Consider the following 19131-nt stretch of genomic DNA (forward strand, 5'->3'; position numbering starts at 1 on the left):
ACGGGGGGGGGGGGGGGGGGGGGGGGGGGGGTCAGCGGCGACCTCCAAAAACCCAGCCCGTTTTAACGGGCTCAATGGCTAGTGTATTATATTGCAGCAGGGGAATATGTAGGTTAAACACTAGCCCCTGCATTCTATATATGGCACAAAAAAAAAATCAGCACCAAAAGAAACCCTTTTTTATAAGCCACGCTTAAAAGTTAGGTGCAGTTTATAGGATAACGCTTATGCCCAGGAATCATACCTAATGTTAGGCACAGCCATTTGTACCAACTGAAACGTGGCGCAAATGTACACACCTGCATTAGGCACATATCCTGGTTACTCTATAACAATGTGTGTTAATTTTAGGAACCCTCCCATTTCTACACCCCCTTTTTCAGATTACTTGTAAATTTTAGGTGCAGATCCCACGCCTAAATTCACGTGTGTAAATGGCAATTAAATCTAATTAGTGCCAATAATTGCTTGTTAAAAAGCCAATTATTTGGTGCTAATTAGCTCGTTCGATTAAATTGGGTGTGCACCCAAATTTGGAAGTGCAATTTTTGGTGACTTCTGAGATTCACACGCAGATAAATTGGATAATGAGCGCTGAGCCATCAATAATTTGGCAAAACAACAAATCAATGATGTCAATGGACACTCATTAAAATTTGGACGTTCATCTGGAGGCACGCTATTCTATAAAGTATGGCACCTACTTCCCATGATGCATATCTCAAGAGGGGGCGTGGCCATGGGTGTGTCAGGTCATTCTGAAAGGTTGCACACGGAATTACAGAATACTACCTAACTTGGGTGCTGGCATTTCTACTGGGTTTAAGCAGGCGGAAATCTAGCACCCAAAATTAAGGCACAGGATCTGCGCTAAACTCTATTCTATATAAGGCACGCACCCTTTATAGAATAGCGCTCAGTGTTGAATTTTTTGTCACTTAAACTTCAGCACTATTAGGTGTATATTTCTAACTGTAATGAAACACTGAAATCAGTCACCTGTGGAGATGGCAGAATTGCCATTACTGAACTGTTTATTGCACAAATTAGATGCACTTCTGTCTGTGAGGGTTTGGGCATAGTGCATTTTCCACCGGATCAAAGAGATGGATTAAATAACCTTTTGAGGTTCATTGAAGATCTGTCTATGATTCTGGGATACGATATCGGGGCTCATTTCAAAACACTTAGACTTAACAACGTTCCATAGGTTACTGTGGAACTTTGTAAGTCTAAGTGCTTTGAAAATACACCTCCACGGCTCTCTTAAACATTGGCAATGACATCTTCTGTCAGACACAGATAGAGATACATGCTTTTAGGAGGAGCTTCCACTGTGATTGGGTAAGGAGCATCAAAGTTGATGACTAGACACATCAACGACTTGCAGTGGTCTGTAAGAACGATGCACTTTGTTGCTTGGACATTAAACTCTGGTTATAGGGTGGAACGTGTAGTCCATTGTGTTACCTAATGTTCAATATAATGTCTCTCAACAGGTAGAGCTTACTGGCAATAGTATTTATGAATATATCCATCCTTCTGATCATGATGAAATGACGGCAGTGCTCACAGCTCACCAGACTCTGCATCCTCACCTTTTACAAGGTACGGCTAGGGGAGTTCATGGGCTGATGAGCTCTGAAGCAGCCAAGCCTTCCTGCTAGGTTTGTTCCATATATAGACTTTGGGGGTTTGAGTTGAACTTCATGAGATACATTTTCTTTCCTCCCTGGGTCATCGGGCCACTAATATGTGGCCCAGTGCTCCTGAAGAGCCTCTTAAAGGATCAAGATTTCCCTCCCCCCTCACACAGCATAATCCCACCCCACCCCCTAATCTCCCCCCAGTACCAAGTATTAAAACACCTGGTACCTAAAGACAGTATCATTGGTAGCCTCATCAGCACTAGCTTCAAAATGGCACTGGTCAGTCCCTAGTGGTAGTGTCATGGTACTACTGATAGGAGTCAAGCTGCCAAATAAGGGTACATACCTCTTGGCAGCTTGACCCTTATTGGTAGTACCACAAAACTACCATTAGGGGTAAACTGGCACCTTTTTGATCTCAGGCACCAAAAGGCAGGGCCGGCAGAATGCGATAAGCAGGGTACGCAGGGCAGGGGGCGTCAACATTCAGAAGGGCCTGGCTTTAGCCCTCCTCAGCTGCCCTGCTCTTTTTCTCTGCCGCCGCTCTGCCACTAGTCAAACGGTCTGTTGTGCCGACACCATGTACTCCTCCGAGCCACAAAATTAACTACTTCCGGTTTCGTGAAACCAGAAGTAGTTAATCTGTGGCTCAGAAAAGCACACTTTGCCAGCATACCAGACCCGTTTCACTAGAGGCAGTGCTGGAGTGGGAGCTGATCCAGGGGGTGGTGAGAGAATGGAGCTGGAGCTGGGGCTGAAAAAGTGGGTGGGTGGGAGAAGAGGGGAAGGAGAAGAGAGAACGGAGATGCTGGGCTGGCTTGGACTGGGGCAGGGCATGAGTATCCAAGGATCATGCCTGCCTTCCCCATACTAGCCACCAGGGAAAACCCAGTGGTGGGGAGTTGAGTTGGGAGGGGTCATGGGTAGAGGGGGGTTATTCTTGATGCCAGGGGCATCAGGGATGAGAGGTTTATACTGTGGAGTCAGAGTATGGGTAAGGGAATTATGCTTGGTATCAGAGGGATCGGGGGGGGGGGGAGGGTTGTGCCTTCCTTACGCCAGTACGAAATGAGTTATAAAAAGAGTATAACTCTCAATATAAATGTATTTCTTTTACAGAAGGAGTGGTATAGCAAATGTTAAACCATAAAATGAGCCCAATTAAAAAAAAAATCTCTGCTGCAATTTTCATCTGCTGCCCTCTATTTCTCCATGCTGAGTGAAGAAAGCAAGCTGCTGTTTCAATATCTAGGGTCATCTGCATTAAAGCAACCGATCCTGTCCTTTCAGAGTATGAAATAGAAAGATCCTTCTTTCTTCGAATGAAGTGTGTATTGGCTAAAAGAAATGCTGGACTTACATGCAGTGGATATAAGGTAAGAAATGAACCTGGAATAATATCACCTTATTATAGTGACTTGGAAGATAACTCTCAAGACTGCACCGTTTGGAGTAAGGTATCTCCAAAAGACAATGGCTGAATGCTGAAAATAGAGACTGTAGTAAAAGATGTGAACACAAAAAAGTCATCTGTATGTGACTGCCAGAAGCAGGGCCGGTCAAACCCGGTAAGCGCCGCAGGGGGGGCACCCGCTTTCAAGGGCGCCGCTGCGGCGCCACTCTTGGTGCTTTAAATCTTTAATTTACCTCCGTTCCAGCAGCGGCGTCATTTGAAAGCCCTGCCCCGTCTCTAGCCTTCCCTCCCTTCGTGAGTTCATTCTGCAGTCCCGCCTTCTGATGTCATTTCCTCAAGGGCGGGACTTCGGAACGAACTCACGAAGGGAGGGAAGGCTAGAGACGGGGCAGGGCTTTCAAATGACGCCGCTGCTGGAACGGAGGTAAATTAAAGATTTAAAGCACCAAGGGCGGCGCGGGGGGGTGGGGGCGGAGAATCGCTGGACAGGGGCAGGGTGGGAGAAGATAGAACGGAGATGCTGGTGGGGGCGCGCGCGGGCGCACCAACTCAGTCTGCAGGGGGGCGCCAGAGACCCTAGGACCGGCCCTGGCCAGAAGTCTAAAAAATAAGATTAAAAAGTTAGAATGTATAGCCCTAAATAAAAATGCAGGTATGATGGGCATTTTAGAGGCCTTGGTGGAAGGAGAGCACTCAAATGGGGCAGTGTGATTCCAGGGTATAAATTGCGCCTACATACCATGTGTATATCTACACTGTTACATTAGTATTCTATAAAGGAAAGTAAGCTGCCTGCTTTTCTTTGTTCAATAGGCTCCTCCTACCAGGCACCTTGTTATAGAATTGCCCTTTCCGAAGATGAGTCTAGCTGCGGTATTTTGGGCAGTCTGGAGTTTCTTAATGGTTTTTTTTCTTTGCATCCTGCAAAAATGGAGTTACAGTAATCCAGGTGGCTCAGTCCTAGCAATTGCACCAGTTTGCGGAATACTTCCCTTGGTTAAAAAAAGGTTTCACTCTTTTCAGCTTCCACATAGCAAAAAAACATTTTCTTTGTCACATTCTTCGCATGGCAATCATGGGTGAGATTTCGATCGATAGTAACACTATAGTAACAATATAACATAACATAACACATAACACAAAAAAACTTCTCCACCATAATCACACCATACTGTTCTCTTCCTGTCTCACAAAACCTGAGAATTCTTGGAGTTACTATTGATCGAAACCTCACTCTCGAAACCCACGTGAAGAACACGACGAAAAAGATGTTCCACTCCATGTGGAAACTCAAAAGAGTAAAACCTTTCTTCCCGAGATACATCTTCCGCACCCTGGTACAGTCAATGGTAATAAGCCATCTGGACTACTGTAACGCACTGTACATGGGCTGCAAAGAACAGACTATCAAAAAACTCCAAACAGCCCAGAATACTGCCGCCAGACTCATATTTGGAAAAACTAAATATGAAAGTGCTAATCCCCTAAGAGAGAAACTTCACTGGCTCCCACTCAAGGAATGCATTGCGTTCAAGATCTGCACGATTGTACACAAAATCATCCACGCAGACGCCCCAACCTACATGCTAAACCTCGTGGACTTACCTCCCAGAAACGCCACAAGATCATCCCGCAGATTTCTCAATCTGCACTTCCCCAGCTGTAAAGGTCTAAAATACAAGCTGATGCATGCCACTACCTTTTCCTACATGAGCATGCAGTTATGGAATGCATTACCTACAGACCTGAAAACAATCGTTGAAATAACTAACTTTCGCAAATCTCTGAAGACATATTTCTTCAACAAGGCCTACAAAGAGAACATATAGCCTCAATAATCCACATCACCAACCCACCCAGTTATGAAACTTCTACACTTACCAGATTCACTTCCTTCTTTCTACCCTTACTTAATTCCTGCACATTACTAATTGTATCTGATATCCTGAAATGATAATGTCATAACAAAACTATGTAAGCCACATTGAGCCTGTAAATAGGTGGGAAAATGTGGGATACAAATGCAATAAATAAATAAAACAATGGAAAAGTTCTAGTAATAACATAAAACAAAATCTAAAGATAGAGAAAATGGTGGTAGACGTGGACCATAATGTCCACCTAGACTGCTCAGTTTCATTCCTGGTCCATTGCCTCCAAGGTGACCTCTGGCTTTCCTTCTCTTCTTTGCATTCAGGGCGAGGGAAGGTGCTTTGTGCTTTTTCCAGGTCTTCTTGCCTTCAGTCAATGTTTCTGCCTCTGCCACCTCCCTCTGAAGCCCATTCTGTGCACCTAAAACCCTTTCTATGAAGAATTATTTTCCAATACTTCTCCTATGTCTACCTGCTTGGCATATCATACCAAGAGCTCTTGTTCTAGAGCATTTTTTTTCCGTTAAAAATGGCTTAAGTCTTGAGGTGTCCTCTTCTGCAGTCTTGTACATAAGTATTGCCATACTGGGAAAGAATGGAGGAGTGGCCTAGTGGTTAGGGTTGTGGACTTTGGTCCTGAGGAACTGAGTTCGATTCCCACTTCAGGCATAGGCAGCTCCTTGTGACTCTGGGCAAGTCACTTAACCCTCCATTGCCCCATGTCAGGGGCGTATCTGCGTGGGGCCTGTTTATCTACCCCTCTATAGACCCCCGTGGGATCCTTCCACACGGAGGTGTACAGAGGGTTTGTTCTTCTAAGAACTTTTTAACCGCCTCCCTGAATTCCTGTGAGACCCCTTCCCATGGGTATCGCTGTTGGGGAGGCATCAGAAGGCTCAGTTCAAATCTTATTCCCATGACCACAGCTTTCTGTCTCTTTGGATCTAAATGAATCTTTGGCTATTTATGTTCAGTGAGAAATCTTACTTGTGTGTGTGTGTGTGTGTGTTAGTTTGCAAAACAGATAGAAGATAGAGAATTAATTGAAGCAAGGACAGAAACAGTGTAGTTAAAGAAATGGTCTTTTTATTCTTACCAAATCAGCCTTTAATCTGATACATTCATCAGACAAATTCTAGATTCAGCTGACCGGAGCTCTGCGTCCTAGATGCGGTGGGGAGATCCTCCGAAATATGCTTGGGTGACCAGTCCTTATATACCATCTGGTCCCCATACAAGTCTATTGAGAGGGACTTTTTCTCTAATCTTGCTCAATCTCTCTGAATCATACCCGGTCAGGTGCCCATGTTTCCGTTTTAGCTATTGCAAGTTATTGTGCAATTTCCCTGTCCTCTCCTTTCCGTTTCAGCTATTGCAAATTATTGTGTAACTTCCTTTCCTGTCAACAACTTGTTCTTATGAAGATATCTAAATATGGATATATCAATTTCATAACATCTTGTGATCTGGGTGCCAACTTATTAAAGACAGACTCCGTGTTATGAACCAAACTTCTTATCATTTCTGTCTTTAATTTCTACATCATGTGTGTTACACTCAATTTGGAAGTTGCACCAGGTTTCATTAGAACTCACCAAACAGTCCTGCTCTTGCAGGCTCTCTGCTATAAGGCCATCAGCTGGTTATCATGCCTAATCAGTGCTCTTCAGCTGTTTAAAGCTATGTAGCTTGGCCCACCACTATTCCAGTGGATAGGTCTCAAACTAGAACGCATATTAACCTGCAGGAAAAGCAAGTCCTTGCTCAGCCAGTCATAGATTTTTAAACCTAGCTGGTATTTTTACAGCCTGAGTCCTAAAATCTGGCCTTCCACCCTTCCGGTGGGCATCCAGTGAGGGCCTCTTGCTGTAGTATAATTATACAGGCCACAGGGGCCTGGGCCCCTGCAGATTTCGCCCTGGACCCCCCTACCGCCGTTAACTCTCCCCCACCTACCGCCAACCCCTTCCCCGCCTACCGCCGTCACCTAGCCCGAGGTCCGCTCCTGCCGGCTTTTTAAACTATTACTTCAGCTGGCGGGGGACCCCAACCCCCGCCAGCCCAGCCGAGGCCTTCTTTAACTTCTTCATCCTCGTGCTGTTAAAGCTGCATGATGCATTCTTCCAGTTGGACGGAGTTTGACGTCGCAGCACGTTGACGTCCGTACAAGGTGCTGCGACGTCAAACTCCGTCCAACTGGAAGGATGCATCATGCAGCTTTAACAGCACGAGGATGAAGAAGTTAAAGAAGACCTCGGCTGGGCTGGTGGGGGTTGGAGTCCCCGCCAGCTGAAGTAATAGTTTAAAAAGCCGGCAGGAGCGGACCTCGGGGTAGGTGACGGCGGTAGGCGGGGAAAGGGTTGGCGGTAGGCGGGGGAGGGTTAATGGCGGTAGGGGGGAGAGGGTTGACAATGGCGGCGGCGGGCGGGGGCGGCGGTAGGGGGGGGGTTATAATGTGCCCCCTCACTCTAGCCCCTGCCCCCTCTACAGCCGAACCTCAGATACGCCCCTGCCCCATGTAAGCCGCATTGAGCCTGCCATGAGTGGGAAAGCGCGTAGTACAAATGTAACAAAACAAAAAAAAATCAAAGGTCCATCAAGCCCAGCATCCTGTTTCCAACAGTGGCCAATCCAGGTTGCAAATACCTGTCAAGATCCCCAAAAAAGTACAAAACATTGCTCCACCAATGTTCTTCTATCTTCTATATGACAGTGGTCACAGTGGGAGGCTTAATCAGGAGATAATTGCTGGTGTTGATACATGCCTCATGTTAAAGGAGAGGGAAACTAATGATAAAGTAAGGGCAATAACTGGGCAATGCCCATTGTCAAAAGTACTATTACAGTTCGTGCATTGAATCAATGAAAAGCTATTTTTTTAAAAAAATCCCATCACTTGTAAAGTTTTCATTTTTTACACATTGTTTACTAGGAACCTTTTACTGTTGTGATTTCTGCTAAATCTTGTGGCGGACTGTTTGATGCTACTGTAAAAGTAGAAGAAGTGCAATTTTGGTCAAACTAGCGGTGCATGGAGCCCAGCATTCTACAGATTCCAATAGAAAAGTCCAATACGTATTGCTGTTTCCTGGAAGAACGAAGTTTCCTTCAGTTCCTCTGGGATACGAGATGTAACCATTGCATAATGAATATTTGTTCTTTCCTCACACCTCCCTCCCCTCCTCCCTCTCCCGGGACTGTGAAAGTTGCCTCTACTGCGTCCTCAGCTTCAGTTGACCTGGGTTTGGGGAACTGGAGACCTGAGCCAGGAATGAAACCCAGGTTCTTCCACATTGCACTGAGCATAGGTTAGCATCAATGCAGGGCCGCCGAGAGGGGGGGGGGGCAGGGGGGTGCAAAATTCCCCAGGCCCGGGCCTCCAAGCAGTGGCGTTCCTGGCCTGGATGGCACCCGGGGCGGAGCGCCGATGCGCACCCCCCCCCGGGTGCAGCGTGCCCCCCCCCCAGCTAAATGGCACCTTCCCCCCTCCGGCGAAGTGACACACCCCCCCCCCGGGTGCACGCCGCTGGGGGGGGGTGCCGCGGCGCACGCCTGGTCCGAGTTCGCTAAACTTTGCTTCGCTGCAGCTCCCTCTGCCCCGGAACAGGAAGTACACCACTGCCTCCAAGGGGGGCCCGGTGCCGGGGTCAGGCCGCCGGCGCTGCAGTCCCCGTTCTCGCCTGCCTCCTCGGCTCTGGGCCCCCTGCGTTCAATGTGGCAGTTGCAGATCGCCTGTCTTCTGGCCTTCCCTCCCTGTGTCCTGCCCTCACAGAAACCGGACATTACATCAGATGAGGGCGGGACACAGGGAGGGAAAGCCAGAAGAGAGGCGATCTGCGACTGCCACATTGAATGCAGGGGGCCCAGAGCCGTGGAGGCAAGCAGGTGAGACCGCGGACTGCAGTGACGGGGGGTGGCAGCAGTGGGGGGGGCGGCAAGGGGAGTGACGGGGGCGGCAGCAGCAAGGGCAGCAACGGGGGGGGGGGGGGGGGGCGGAGGCGGGGCAGCCTTGCCCTGGGCCCGGCCTAGTCTCTCAGCGGCCCTGCCTCAATGTTTATTGCTCTAATGGATGAAGAACCCAGTGTAGAGATCATATGGTTACACGTTTTTGGGGAGCTTCTAATCTTATATTTGAGCAGTGGGAGGGAAGTTGATTTTCTCAATCCTGCATTAATGGATAGAAGAGTCAGTTTTATGCCTATATGCTCTGAACTTCCTTTGCATTGCCAAGCCCCTTTCAGTAGAGATTCAAGTAGAGGAGTGTGGTAGCCGTGTTAGTCCACTCTTAAGGTTATCAATAGAAATCAAACAAAATAAAACATGGAAAATAAAATAAAATGATACCTTTTTTATTGGACATAACTTAATACATTTCTTGATTAGCTTTCGAAGGTTGCCCTTCTTCGTCAGATCGGAAATAAGCAAATGTGCTAGCTGACAGTGTATATAAGTGAAAACATTCAAGCATTACTATGACAGGGTGGGAGGATGGGGGTGGGTCGGAGGTATGCATGGGGACATCAAAGCATATCATTGATATTCTAACAGGATGGGTGTGGATAGGTGAGGATATCCTGTTAGAATATCAATGATATGCTTTGATGTCCCCATGCATACCTCCGACCCACCCCCATCCTCCCACCCTGTCATAGTAATGCTTGAATGTTTTCACTTATATACACTGTCAGCTAGCACATTTGCTTATTTCTGATCTGACGAAGAAGGGCAACCTTCGAAAGCTAATCAAGAAATGTATTAAGTTATGTCCAAAAAGAAAGGTATCATCTTATTTTCTTTTCCATGTTTTATTTTGTTTGATTTCTATTGATAACCAAGTAGAGGTTCAGAACTTAGGGCTTTAGAATTCCAACTCATGGTCTGCAGAAACTCACTACCACATCAGGACAGCATAGATAGTTGTTATCTCCATGTACATTACATTTCTTTTTGTATTGTTGTTTGTAACACACCAGGTGATCCACTGCAGTGGCTATCTGAAGATACGGCAGTATATGCTAGATATTTCCTTATATGATTCCTGCTATCAAATAGTTGGACTAGTGGCTGTCGGTCAGTCTTTACCTCCTAGTGCGGTGACAGAAGTCAAGCTTCACAGCAACATGTTCATGTTCCGGGCCAGTCTGGACCTTAAACTGATATTTTTGGATTCCCGGTAAGCTGATATGAAGAGTAAAGACTCATCTTTGGAATGTGGTGTTTGCTGTTTTTGTTGTGGGATTAGGCTCACCAAGAGGTGGATTGTTGTCTTACAGCAAACCCTATCTTCCTTTTGAATTGAGGGGAACCATATTGAAGTGAAAGGCAAATCATCCTTGGTTTTGAACACTATTAAAATGTAATTGTATGTAATTAGCATTTAGTTTCTATCGTTGGGCTGAAAAACTCCAAATAATTTTTAAGACTTTTTAATAATGCTTTTAAAGTTTAAATAAAGTGGAACAAAAAAAGTGCAATCTTTTTGCAAAAATTTCCCCCAAAGCTAAGTATATGGTTTCTTCCAATCTCAGTGTCAGCTTATTCAAAGTATGAAAAAAAATCATAAAACTTGAGACAGCACTTAGCTTTCTTTTCTTTATCCAGCACTGACTCTCTCTCGTTCGACGGGGCCACCATTTCACCCCTCGATAGGCTTCTTCGGGAACAGGTGCTGAATGGCAGTACAATGATTTTCAACTGTGTGTGCAAGCAGGGTCCACGCCTGTAAAAAAAAAAAAAAAAGTTTTCTGGATATCCACAATGAATATATCTAATATAATAATTTGCTCCTCCAACATTCCAATGTGTCTCACTGGGATCGTAACCACCTGCTGACGTCACTCCAACGTTCTCTGTCCCCCCTCCCTCCCAGTTCCATGGGACCCTGGAACTGGGAGGGAGGGACGGAGGGACAGAGGGAGGGGGACACTGGAACTGGGAGGGGGGAGGGAGGGAGGGGGGCGGGCCTGGAACTCGGAGGGAGGTGGAAGGGGCAGGGGAGAGATGCTGCACATGGATGGATGGAGGGGGCAGGGCACAGAGGACGTTGCCTGCATATGGATGAATGCAGGGGAGAGAGCATAATGCAGGGGAGGGAGGGGACCCTGAAACTCGGAGGGAGGCAGGGAGGGGACGACCCTGGAACTCAGAGGCAGGGAGGGAGGGAGGGGGCGACCCTGGAACTCAGAGGCAGGGAGGGGGACAACAACCCTGGAACTCAGAGGGAGGAAGGGAGGGGACGATGACCCTGAAACTCAGAGGCTGGGAGGGAGGGGGGACCCTGGAACTGGGAGGGAGGGGAGAGCCCTGGCGCACACTCTCATGCTCACACACACACACACTCTCTCTCTCTCACAGACACATTCGCACCCAGACTCACTCTCTCTCTGTCACACACACACACTCGCACATTCACTCTCTCTCACACAGTCACTCTCACACACACGCTCTCAAACATACACACTCTGAGGAAAACCTTGCTAGTGCCCGTTTCATTTGTGTCAGAAATGGGCCTTTTTTACTAGTATGTATATGAATTACTATAATTGAAACATCAAATTGATTCAAAAGGGTCACAAAACCAAAATCCACACATATATAAAGGGTCCAAATACAAAACATGATAATATATACATTTTGTTAGGACCATCAGAAGGTGGTCAATTTCTCCTGTGTATGTAAATATAAACAGAACAAAAAAAGGAGGGAAAAAACCTCACATAAACGTGAGCAACAAAAGAAAACAGTGAGGATAAAAAGATATAAAAGTCTTTTATTATAAAAGTCATAGAAACATTTTTATGACTTTTATAATAAAGACTTTTATATCTTTTTATCCTCTTTGGCTCTGCCTCACTCTTTTCTTATATAAATATAAAAACATATTGAGGCTCATTCATAGACTTACAAATTTCCATAAGTTACTATCAGGCTCATTTTCAAAAGAGAAAAACGTCTAAAAAGTGACATAAGTATGCATTTGGACGTTTTTCTCACAAAAACGTCGAAATCAGTATTTTCAAAACCTATCTTTAGACGTTTTTCTGTGAAGTCCGTCCAAATCTCAAGGGGGCATGTTCAGGGCAGGACTTGAGCTTTTCCTAAGACTTAGACATTTTTCAGCCATAATGGAACAAAACAAAAACGTCCAGGACTAAAACGTAGATATTTTGAGCTAGACCTGTTTTTATAACGAATAAAACACAAAAAGGTGCCCTAAATAACCAGATGACCACAGGAGGGAATCAGGAATGACCTTCCCTTATTCCCCCAGTGGTCACTAACCCCCTCCTACCCCCCAAAAATGTGATGAAAAACATTACTTGCCAGCCTTTGTGCTACCCTCATATATTATACTCAAGTCCATCAGAATAGCACGCAGGTCCCTGGAGTAGACTAGTAGTGGGTGCACAGGTGGACCCAGCCTCCTACCTCTCCCTACCTGTTACAATTGTGGAGGAAACTGTGAGCCCTCCAAAACTCACCGGAAACCCACTGTACCCACATATAGGTGCCCCCTTCACCCACAAGGGCTATGGTAGTGGTGTACAGTTGGGGGTAGTGGGTTTTGGGGGGCTGACTTGTGTCACTTTTTGGATGTCTATCTCTTTTGAAAATCAGCCTGGTACTCATCTATGCACGTCCTATGTGTATCAGTTTTGAACTACCACCCAGATACCATGTGGCCCAGGCGGTAATTTCATTTTACGCGCGTTCACTAAGCGCACCAGAAAGTTTCTGGCGCGTGGTGCTAACCGGGCAGTAATCGTCATTGTACGCCCGTAGACCATTTTTACCCAGTTAACACGTGAGACCTTACCACTAGGTCAATGGGTGGCGGTAAGGTCTCAGGCCCAAAATGGATGCGCACCAATTTTCATTTTGCCGCACGTCCATTTTCGGCCAAAAGAAGGCCTTTTTGCAGATGTGTTGAAAATTGAACCTGTACACATCCAATACACGTGTCTACACCAGCGCAGGCCATTTTTTGGCACACCTTAGTAAAAGGACCCCTTAGTGAACCACAAACAGGAGAGTGCTCCACAAAGAGTCCAAAGCAAGCAAGGACAGAGGAGACGACAGCTGTTTTTGGCACGATAGTGGCGAGCGATAAGGTGAAACAGTTTCACGTTGTTAACATGGAAAAAATCAAGGCTGTTTTGATCTCTAGTGCGATCTGCACTTTATAGAAGCAGAAATTTTTCAGGTTCCTGATGCAGGCTTAATAGCTGAAATATGTTCCATGTCGAGTCAGTAGAAGATTGATTAATAAAGGTTCGAAGTAACAGCCTGTTGTTATCATCTGCTCTGTCTTTGCTTGCTATGGCTTTGTTAGTGGCCAGCCCAAATAAGACAACCTGCCATGGAATGATGCTTTATTATGGTTTAATCACAGACCATTTCTCCTATATCTGTGGTTTTTGCAACTACACTCAAAGCAGTTTATATAGTATATACAGAGCCGCAGAGAGAGGGGGCGGGGGGGGGGGGGGCAAAATTCCACGGGCCTGGGCCACCAAGGAGGGCCTGGCACCGGAGTCTCTCGCCCTCTCTTGCTCCCAGGCCGCTGGCGCCGCAATCCCGTCTCCACCTGCCTTCCCTCAGCTCCCTTCTGTCTGCCGTCCGATCCCCTGCATTTAATCTCTAAAGCAGCAGCGCAGCACCTTCTCTGCGAAAGTGGCAGATCACTTCAGGCAGGCCTTCCCTCACTGTGTCCCGCCCTCCTCTGATGTAACTTCCTATTTCCGCGAGGGTGGGACACAGTGAGGGAAGGCCCGCCCGAGGCGATCTGCCACTTTTGCAGAGAAGGCGCTGCTGCCTTAGAGATGGTTTTTTTTTTTTATTTAAATGAAGGTGGTCAGATGGCAGGCTGCAGGGAGCAGAGGTGGAGACTGGGAACTGCGGAGCCAGCAGTCTGGGAGCAGGAGAGGGAGGTGACAGCAGTAGGGATTGAGGGGTGGGGGCAATCCTTGGGGGGGGGCAGCGGCGATCCAGGGGGGGGGTGGCCTTGCCCCAAGCCTGGCTGTCTCTCGGCGGCCCTGAGTATATACCTGGGGCAATGGAGGGTTAAGTGACTTGCCCAGAGGCAAAAGATCCATTTTCATTCCTTTCATCTGATTATTTAGCACTTGAGGAGATGACCAAATCAATATTGTTTAAATGAAACAGTCTATCTATAAAGAAGTAATTGGTGAATGGCTTTTCTGTTTTCTAGGGTAGCGGAATTAACTGGCTATGAACCGCAAGATTTGATTGAAAAGACTCTCTATCATCACGTGCATGGCTGTGATGTGTTTCACCTACGATACTCTCATCACCTTTGTAAGTCCATGCAGAGGTGTGCCTTCACATATTGAACGGATTCAGGCAGTCAGTGGATTCATCGGTTCACTGTTTCAGGTTTTCATTGGTTTCAGATGTTTAATGGGTTCAGAAGTCCAAACATTCAGGTGGCCAGTAGTTTCAAGAGTGCATTATTTGAGGTAGTTAGCAAGTGTTCAATGATTCAAGTGTCAACAAAGGCAATGTATCAGTTTCAGCTTAAATTATGGCAGATCTGGCTACAGCTACTTTGTATTATGTTGAAATATGTAGTACTAGCTAGATAAGTTTAATATATCAATTTGTTTCTTGGGATCTGTTAATTACTTAAATTGTATTCCTATATATCCTTTCTCTTTTATCTTTTTATATCTAAATATAATACTTAATTGTTATTCATTGAGGAAACAATGACACACAGTGGCCACTACTGGTAATGCAGCCTGTAATAGAAAGGACACCTTGTGGCCAGTGCTGCAACTGCAACCTCTTGTGTTTTCAGGGCAGACAAGAGCTGATCATTAACCCTTATAGTCAGATTAATATCTTTATACAAGATTTCTATATACTGTCATCAAAGACCTTAGCAGAATCAAAACTTCAGTGGGGGATCCAGTTAGGAGGACCAAAACTTCAGTGGGGGATCCAGTTAGGAGGACTAGGATTGGGGGAGGTGGAAGATGTTCTTTCCTTAGCTCCACATCTGTTCACTTCACATCCCCATCCCTTCTTCCCAACCTACCCTCATCCTCTTTCTCTCTTTTCCAACCCTACCTCTGTTACTATCTCTCATTCCTCCTCCATCCCTGGTACCCTCTCAAATACATACCCACTCAACACCAATCCCTTCTCTCATCTGCATCTTTACTGCCAGTCCATTCTTCTCTCACGCGCGTGCACACGCACAACTCTTGAGGTGACTGAATATCCTAGATTGTGTTATTTTCCTTCACTAACCAATACCCCCTCCCCTCATCACTGTTTCTAAGTCCAAGATAAAAGGAGCATTTGGAATTGTGCATTTTGCTTTAAGAATTTATTGTCATTCTGATTGGACATCCCCATTTATTCTGTGAGACATTTATAATAGGTTCTAAAAGGTGCCAGGCTATACGGCTCCAAACCAGCCTTGGAGTGATGCCACTGAATATGTGTAAAGGGGGAGGAATATGTCTGATGGGGGGAAAATCCTAAAGTAATGCACATCAAGGCTCATGGTACCACATCCCAGCCCTGGTTCCAGCTGAGCTACAGAGAACTGCAGCCCCCCCCCCCCACCTCAAAAAAAACAAAAAACAAAAAAAAACACTCTTGCAACTGATTTTAGAGTGGGTAGAATTTTTGTGGAAAATAACATAGATGTGTGACATTTTCTGATCCTGTCCAAAACACTTCCTCCTCCAGATACCACTAAAAGTATGTGCATTGAGCTCCCTAAAGGAGGGGAGATGTCTCATTTTTCAGACAAATAATTTGTGGGGATAAATTGCTATTTAATTGCAGAAATGGCTTTGAAAGTTTTCCTTTCCAACTTCAGATTGGAGTTTTTATGAAACACAGATACAGAGCAATATGTGCTAGCAAATACCAGGTCACGTCAAGTAAGAACTAAAACTAGACATATGATGTTACTTGTAAATAATTTTAATCGTGATTTCATCCTTCCTCCTCCTCCTGTCTTCTCCAATATCATCAGTCCTAGAATGATCTAAAAACCCAAAGCTGGACATCACACTTTTAAATATTAAAGAGGTAAAAAACACAGGTTGCAGCAGTGGGTTTTGCAGCTGCTGCTGTGGGTCCTTTCCTGAGTGAAGGTAAGATACACTCCAGGACCCTCTGATAGATCATTCTCACAATCAAGTGAGAAAATGCAAGAATACGATATCTAAGGGGAAAAAAAGCCTTATAAATAGCAACATGCTCAGATCATGAAGAAGCTCATTAAGAAAGAAAAAGGGAGTGATACATTAGCCAAAATACAATTGAACCCTATTTAACTATCTTTACTGGATAAATACAGGAAAAAGGAAAGTTATTCTTTTTTTGTTTCTTTCCATAGTGTGATTTGATTCAACATTTTGAGCATGCTCAGTTCATAGTAACATAGTAACATAGTAGATGAGGGCAGAAAAAGACCTGCACGGTCCATCCAGTCTGCCCAAGATAAACTCATGTGTATACCTTACCTTGATTTGTACCTGTCTTTCTCAGGGCACAGACCGTATAAGTCTGCCCAGCAGTTTTTCCTGCCTCCCAACCACCTGTCCCGCCTTCCATCACCGGCTCTGGCACAGACCGTATAAAAGTCTGCCCTCCCCTATCCTCGCCTCCCAACCACCAACCCCTCTTCCCCCCACCTGCTCCGCCACCCAATTTCAGCTAAGCTTCTGAGGATCCATTCCTGCTGCACAGGATTCCTTTATGCATATCCCACGCATGTTTGAATTCTGTTACCGTTTTCATCTCCACCACCTCCCGCGGGAGGGCATTCCAAGCATCCACCACCCTCTCCGTGAAAAAATACTTCCTGACATCTTTTCTGAGTCTGCCCCCCTTCAATCTCATTTCATGTCCTCTCGTTCTACCGCCTTCCCATCTCCGGAAAAGATTTGTTTGCGGATTAATACCTTTCAAATATTTAAACGTCTGTATCATATCACCCCTGTTCCTCCTTTCCTCCAGGGTATACATGTTCAGGTCAGCAAGGCTCTCTTCATACGTTTTGGAACGTAAATCCCATACCATCCTCGTAGCTTTTCTTTGCACCGCTTCCATTTTTTTAACATCCTTCGCAAGGTACGGCCTCCAAAACTGAACACAGTACTCCAGGTGGGGCCTCACCAACGTCTTATACAGGGGCATTAAAACCTCCCTTCTTCTGCTGGTTCAGCTCCAGATCCTGGAGACAAGAGCAACTATGCATGCTGGGAAAGAGATATTGTGTAACCAGTAATACAGTGTGCAATTCAGAGTCACCTGAAATGATAGCTATATTATTTGCAGGGCTGGCTTATCCATTAAGCAAGCTAGGCAGTTATCTAGGGTGGCACTTTCTGGGGGGACAGCAAAGAGCACTTGCACTCGATGCAAAAAAATCCTGATAGCCACACAAATTCAGAGACCATCAACCTATGCTTTTACCTCTTTCATATTTAAAAGTATGATGTCCAGCTACGGGTTTTTAGATCATTCTGAGAATGATGGTATTGGTGAACCCGTGATGGATTTAGGGGTCCTTTTACTAAGGTGTGCTGAAAAATGGCCTGTGGTAGTGTAGGCGCAGGTTTTGGGTGCGCGCAGAATCATTTTTCAGCACACCTGTAAAAAAGGCCTTTTAAAACTTTTTGCCGAAAATGGACGTGTGGCAAAATCAAAATTGCAGCACATCCATTTTGGGACTAAGGAGTAGCCTAGTGGTTAGGGTGGTGGACTCTGGTCCTGGGGAACTGAGTTCAATTCCCACTTCAGGCACGGGCAGCTCCTTGTGACTCTGGGCAAGTCACTTAACCCTCCACTGCCCCATGTAAGCCGCATTGAGCCTGCCATGAGTGGGAAAGCGCAGGGTACAAATGTAACAAAAATAAAATAGATACTATTGGAGATTCTACATGGGATGTTACTACTATTGGAGATTCTACATGGAATGTTGCTATTCCACTAGCAACATTCCATATAGAAGGCTGCGCAGGCTTCTGTTTCTGTGAGTCTGACGTCCTGCACGTACGTGCAGGACGTCAGACTCACAGAAGCAGAAGCCTGCGCGGCCACATTGGTGATTCTTCTACATGGAATGTTGCTAGTGGAATAGCAACAGTCCATATAGAATCTCCAATAGTAGCACCAGTGGAGGAGTGGCCTAGTGGTTAGGGTGGTGGTCTTTGGTCCTGGGGAACTGAGGAACTGAGTTTGATTCCCACTTCAGGCACAGGCAGCTCCTTGTGACTCTGGGCAAGTCACTTAACCCTCCATTGCCCCATGTAAGCCGCATTGAGCCTGCCATGAGTGGGAAAGAACAGGGTACAAATATAACAAAAAAAAAACCCATCAGCCATTGACCTAGTGGTAAAGTCTCACGTGGTAATGTGTTGCACATGTGTTAGCTGTTGCATGAGGTTACAAGATAAAGCTTTTGAGGTGTTAACGTCTATTGAATTCTCTTTCCAGTGCTGGTGAAGGGCCAAGTTACAACCAAATACTATCGACTGCTCTCCAAACACGGAGGCTGGGTTTGGATACAGAGTTATGCCACCATCGTTCACAACAGCCGTTCTTCCCGGCCTCACTGCATAGTTAGCGTCAACTATGTCCTAACGTAAGTCAAAACCATTTTCCAGAACTAATCTTTGGGTATGCGAGTCTAACTTCTTAGCAGTAACGCCCTTTTATCCATATGCATAATTCTCCATTTCTTCAGTGAGGCACAAGACCAACCTTTAGAAGGGGAAACAGGAATCTCTTCGTAGAGTGAAGTTAATGGTTCATGTTATCTTACTCAACCAGTTTACTCATTTGTAATAGATATGTACAAGAACGTTGACAGTCAGCCAGGTAGCCTCGTCATAAAGAATCGGGTACCTTGGAATACAGTTAGATTCAACACTTACTCTGATTCCCCAAATCCAAGCAACCTTCAAGAGTTGCTTGTACTATTTGTGACAGCTACGCTGTCTCTCTCCTTACATCGAGAAGGTAAATCTTACCCCAGCTGTGCATGCCATGATAACATCTAGACTGGATTACTGTAATGCACTCTACATTGGTCTGACTACAAATGGCCTGCACCAGCTCAGATTGATTCAGAATGCTACAGCAAGACTCTTAGAAGGTTGCAAGCGATATGACCACATCACACCATTATTGCAAAAACTTCATTGTC

At 45.7% G+C, this 19131-nt stretch overlaps 1 protein-coding gene across 2 annotated transcripts in view; it reads left to right on the plus strand.

The window, feature by feature from the left end:
- Positions 1 to 19131, plus strand: part of SIM2 (SIM bHLH transcription factor 2) — a 97492-nt gene that overhangs the window by 62490 nt on the left and 15871 nt on the right. For both annotated transcript variants that reach the window (XM_030199683.1, XM_030199684.1), the window contains exons 4-8: positions 1500 to 1608; positions 2940 to 3025; positions 9908 to 10107; positions 14146 to 14252; positions 18420 to 18567. In XM_030199683.1, the coding sequence (XP_030055543.1) occupies positions 1500 to 1608; positions 2940 to 3025; positions 9908 to 10107; positions 14146 to 14252; positions 18420 to 18567 (650 nt within the window). The remainder of the gene's footprint in view (positions 1 to 1499; positions 1609 to 2939; positions 3026 to 9907; positions 10108 to 14145; positions 14253 to 18419; positions 18568 to 19131) is intronic.

Source organism: Microcaecilia unicolor, chromosome 4 (genome assembly GCF_901765095.1).
Source record: "Microcaecilia unicolor chromosome 4, aMicUni1.1, whole genome shotgun sequence".
Classification (NCBI taxonomy): Eukaryota; Metazoa; Chordata; class Amphibia; order Gymnophiona; family Siphonopidae; genus Microcaecilia; species Microcaecilia unicolor.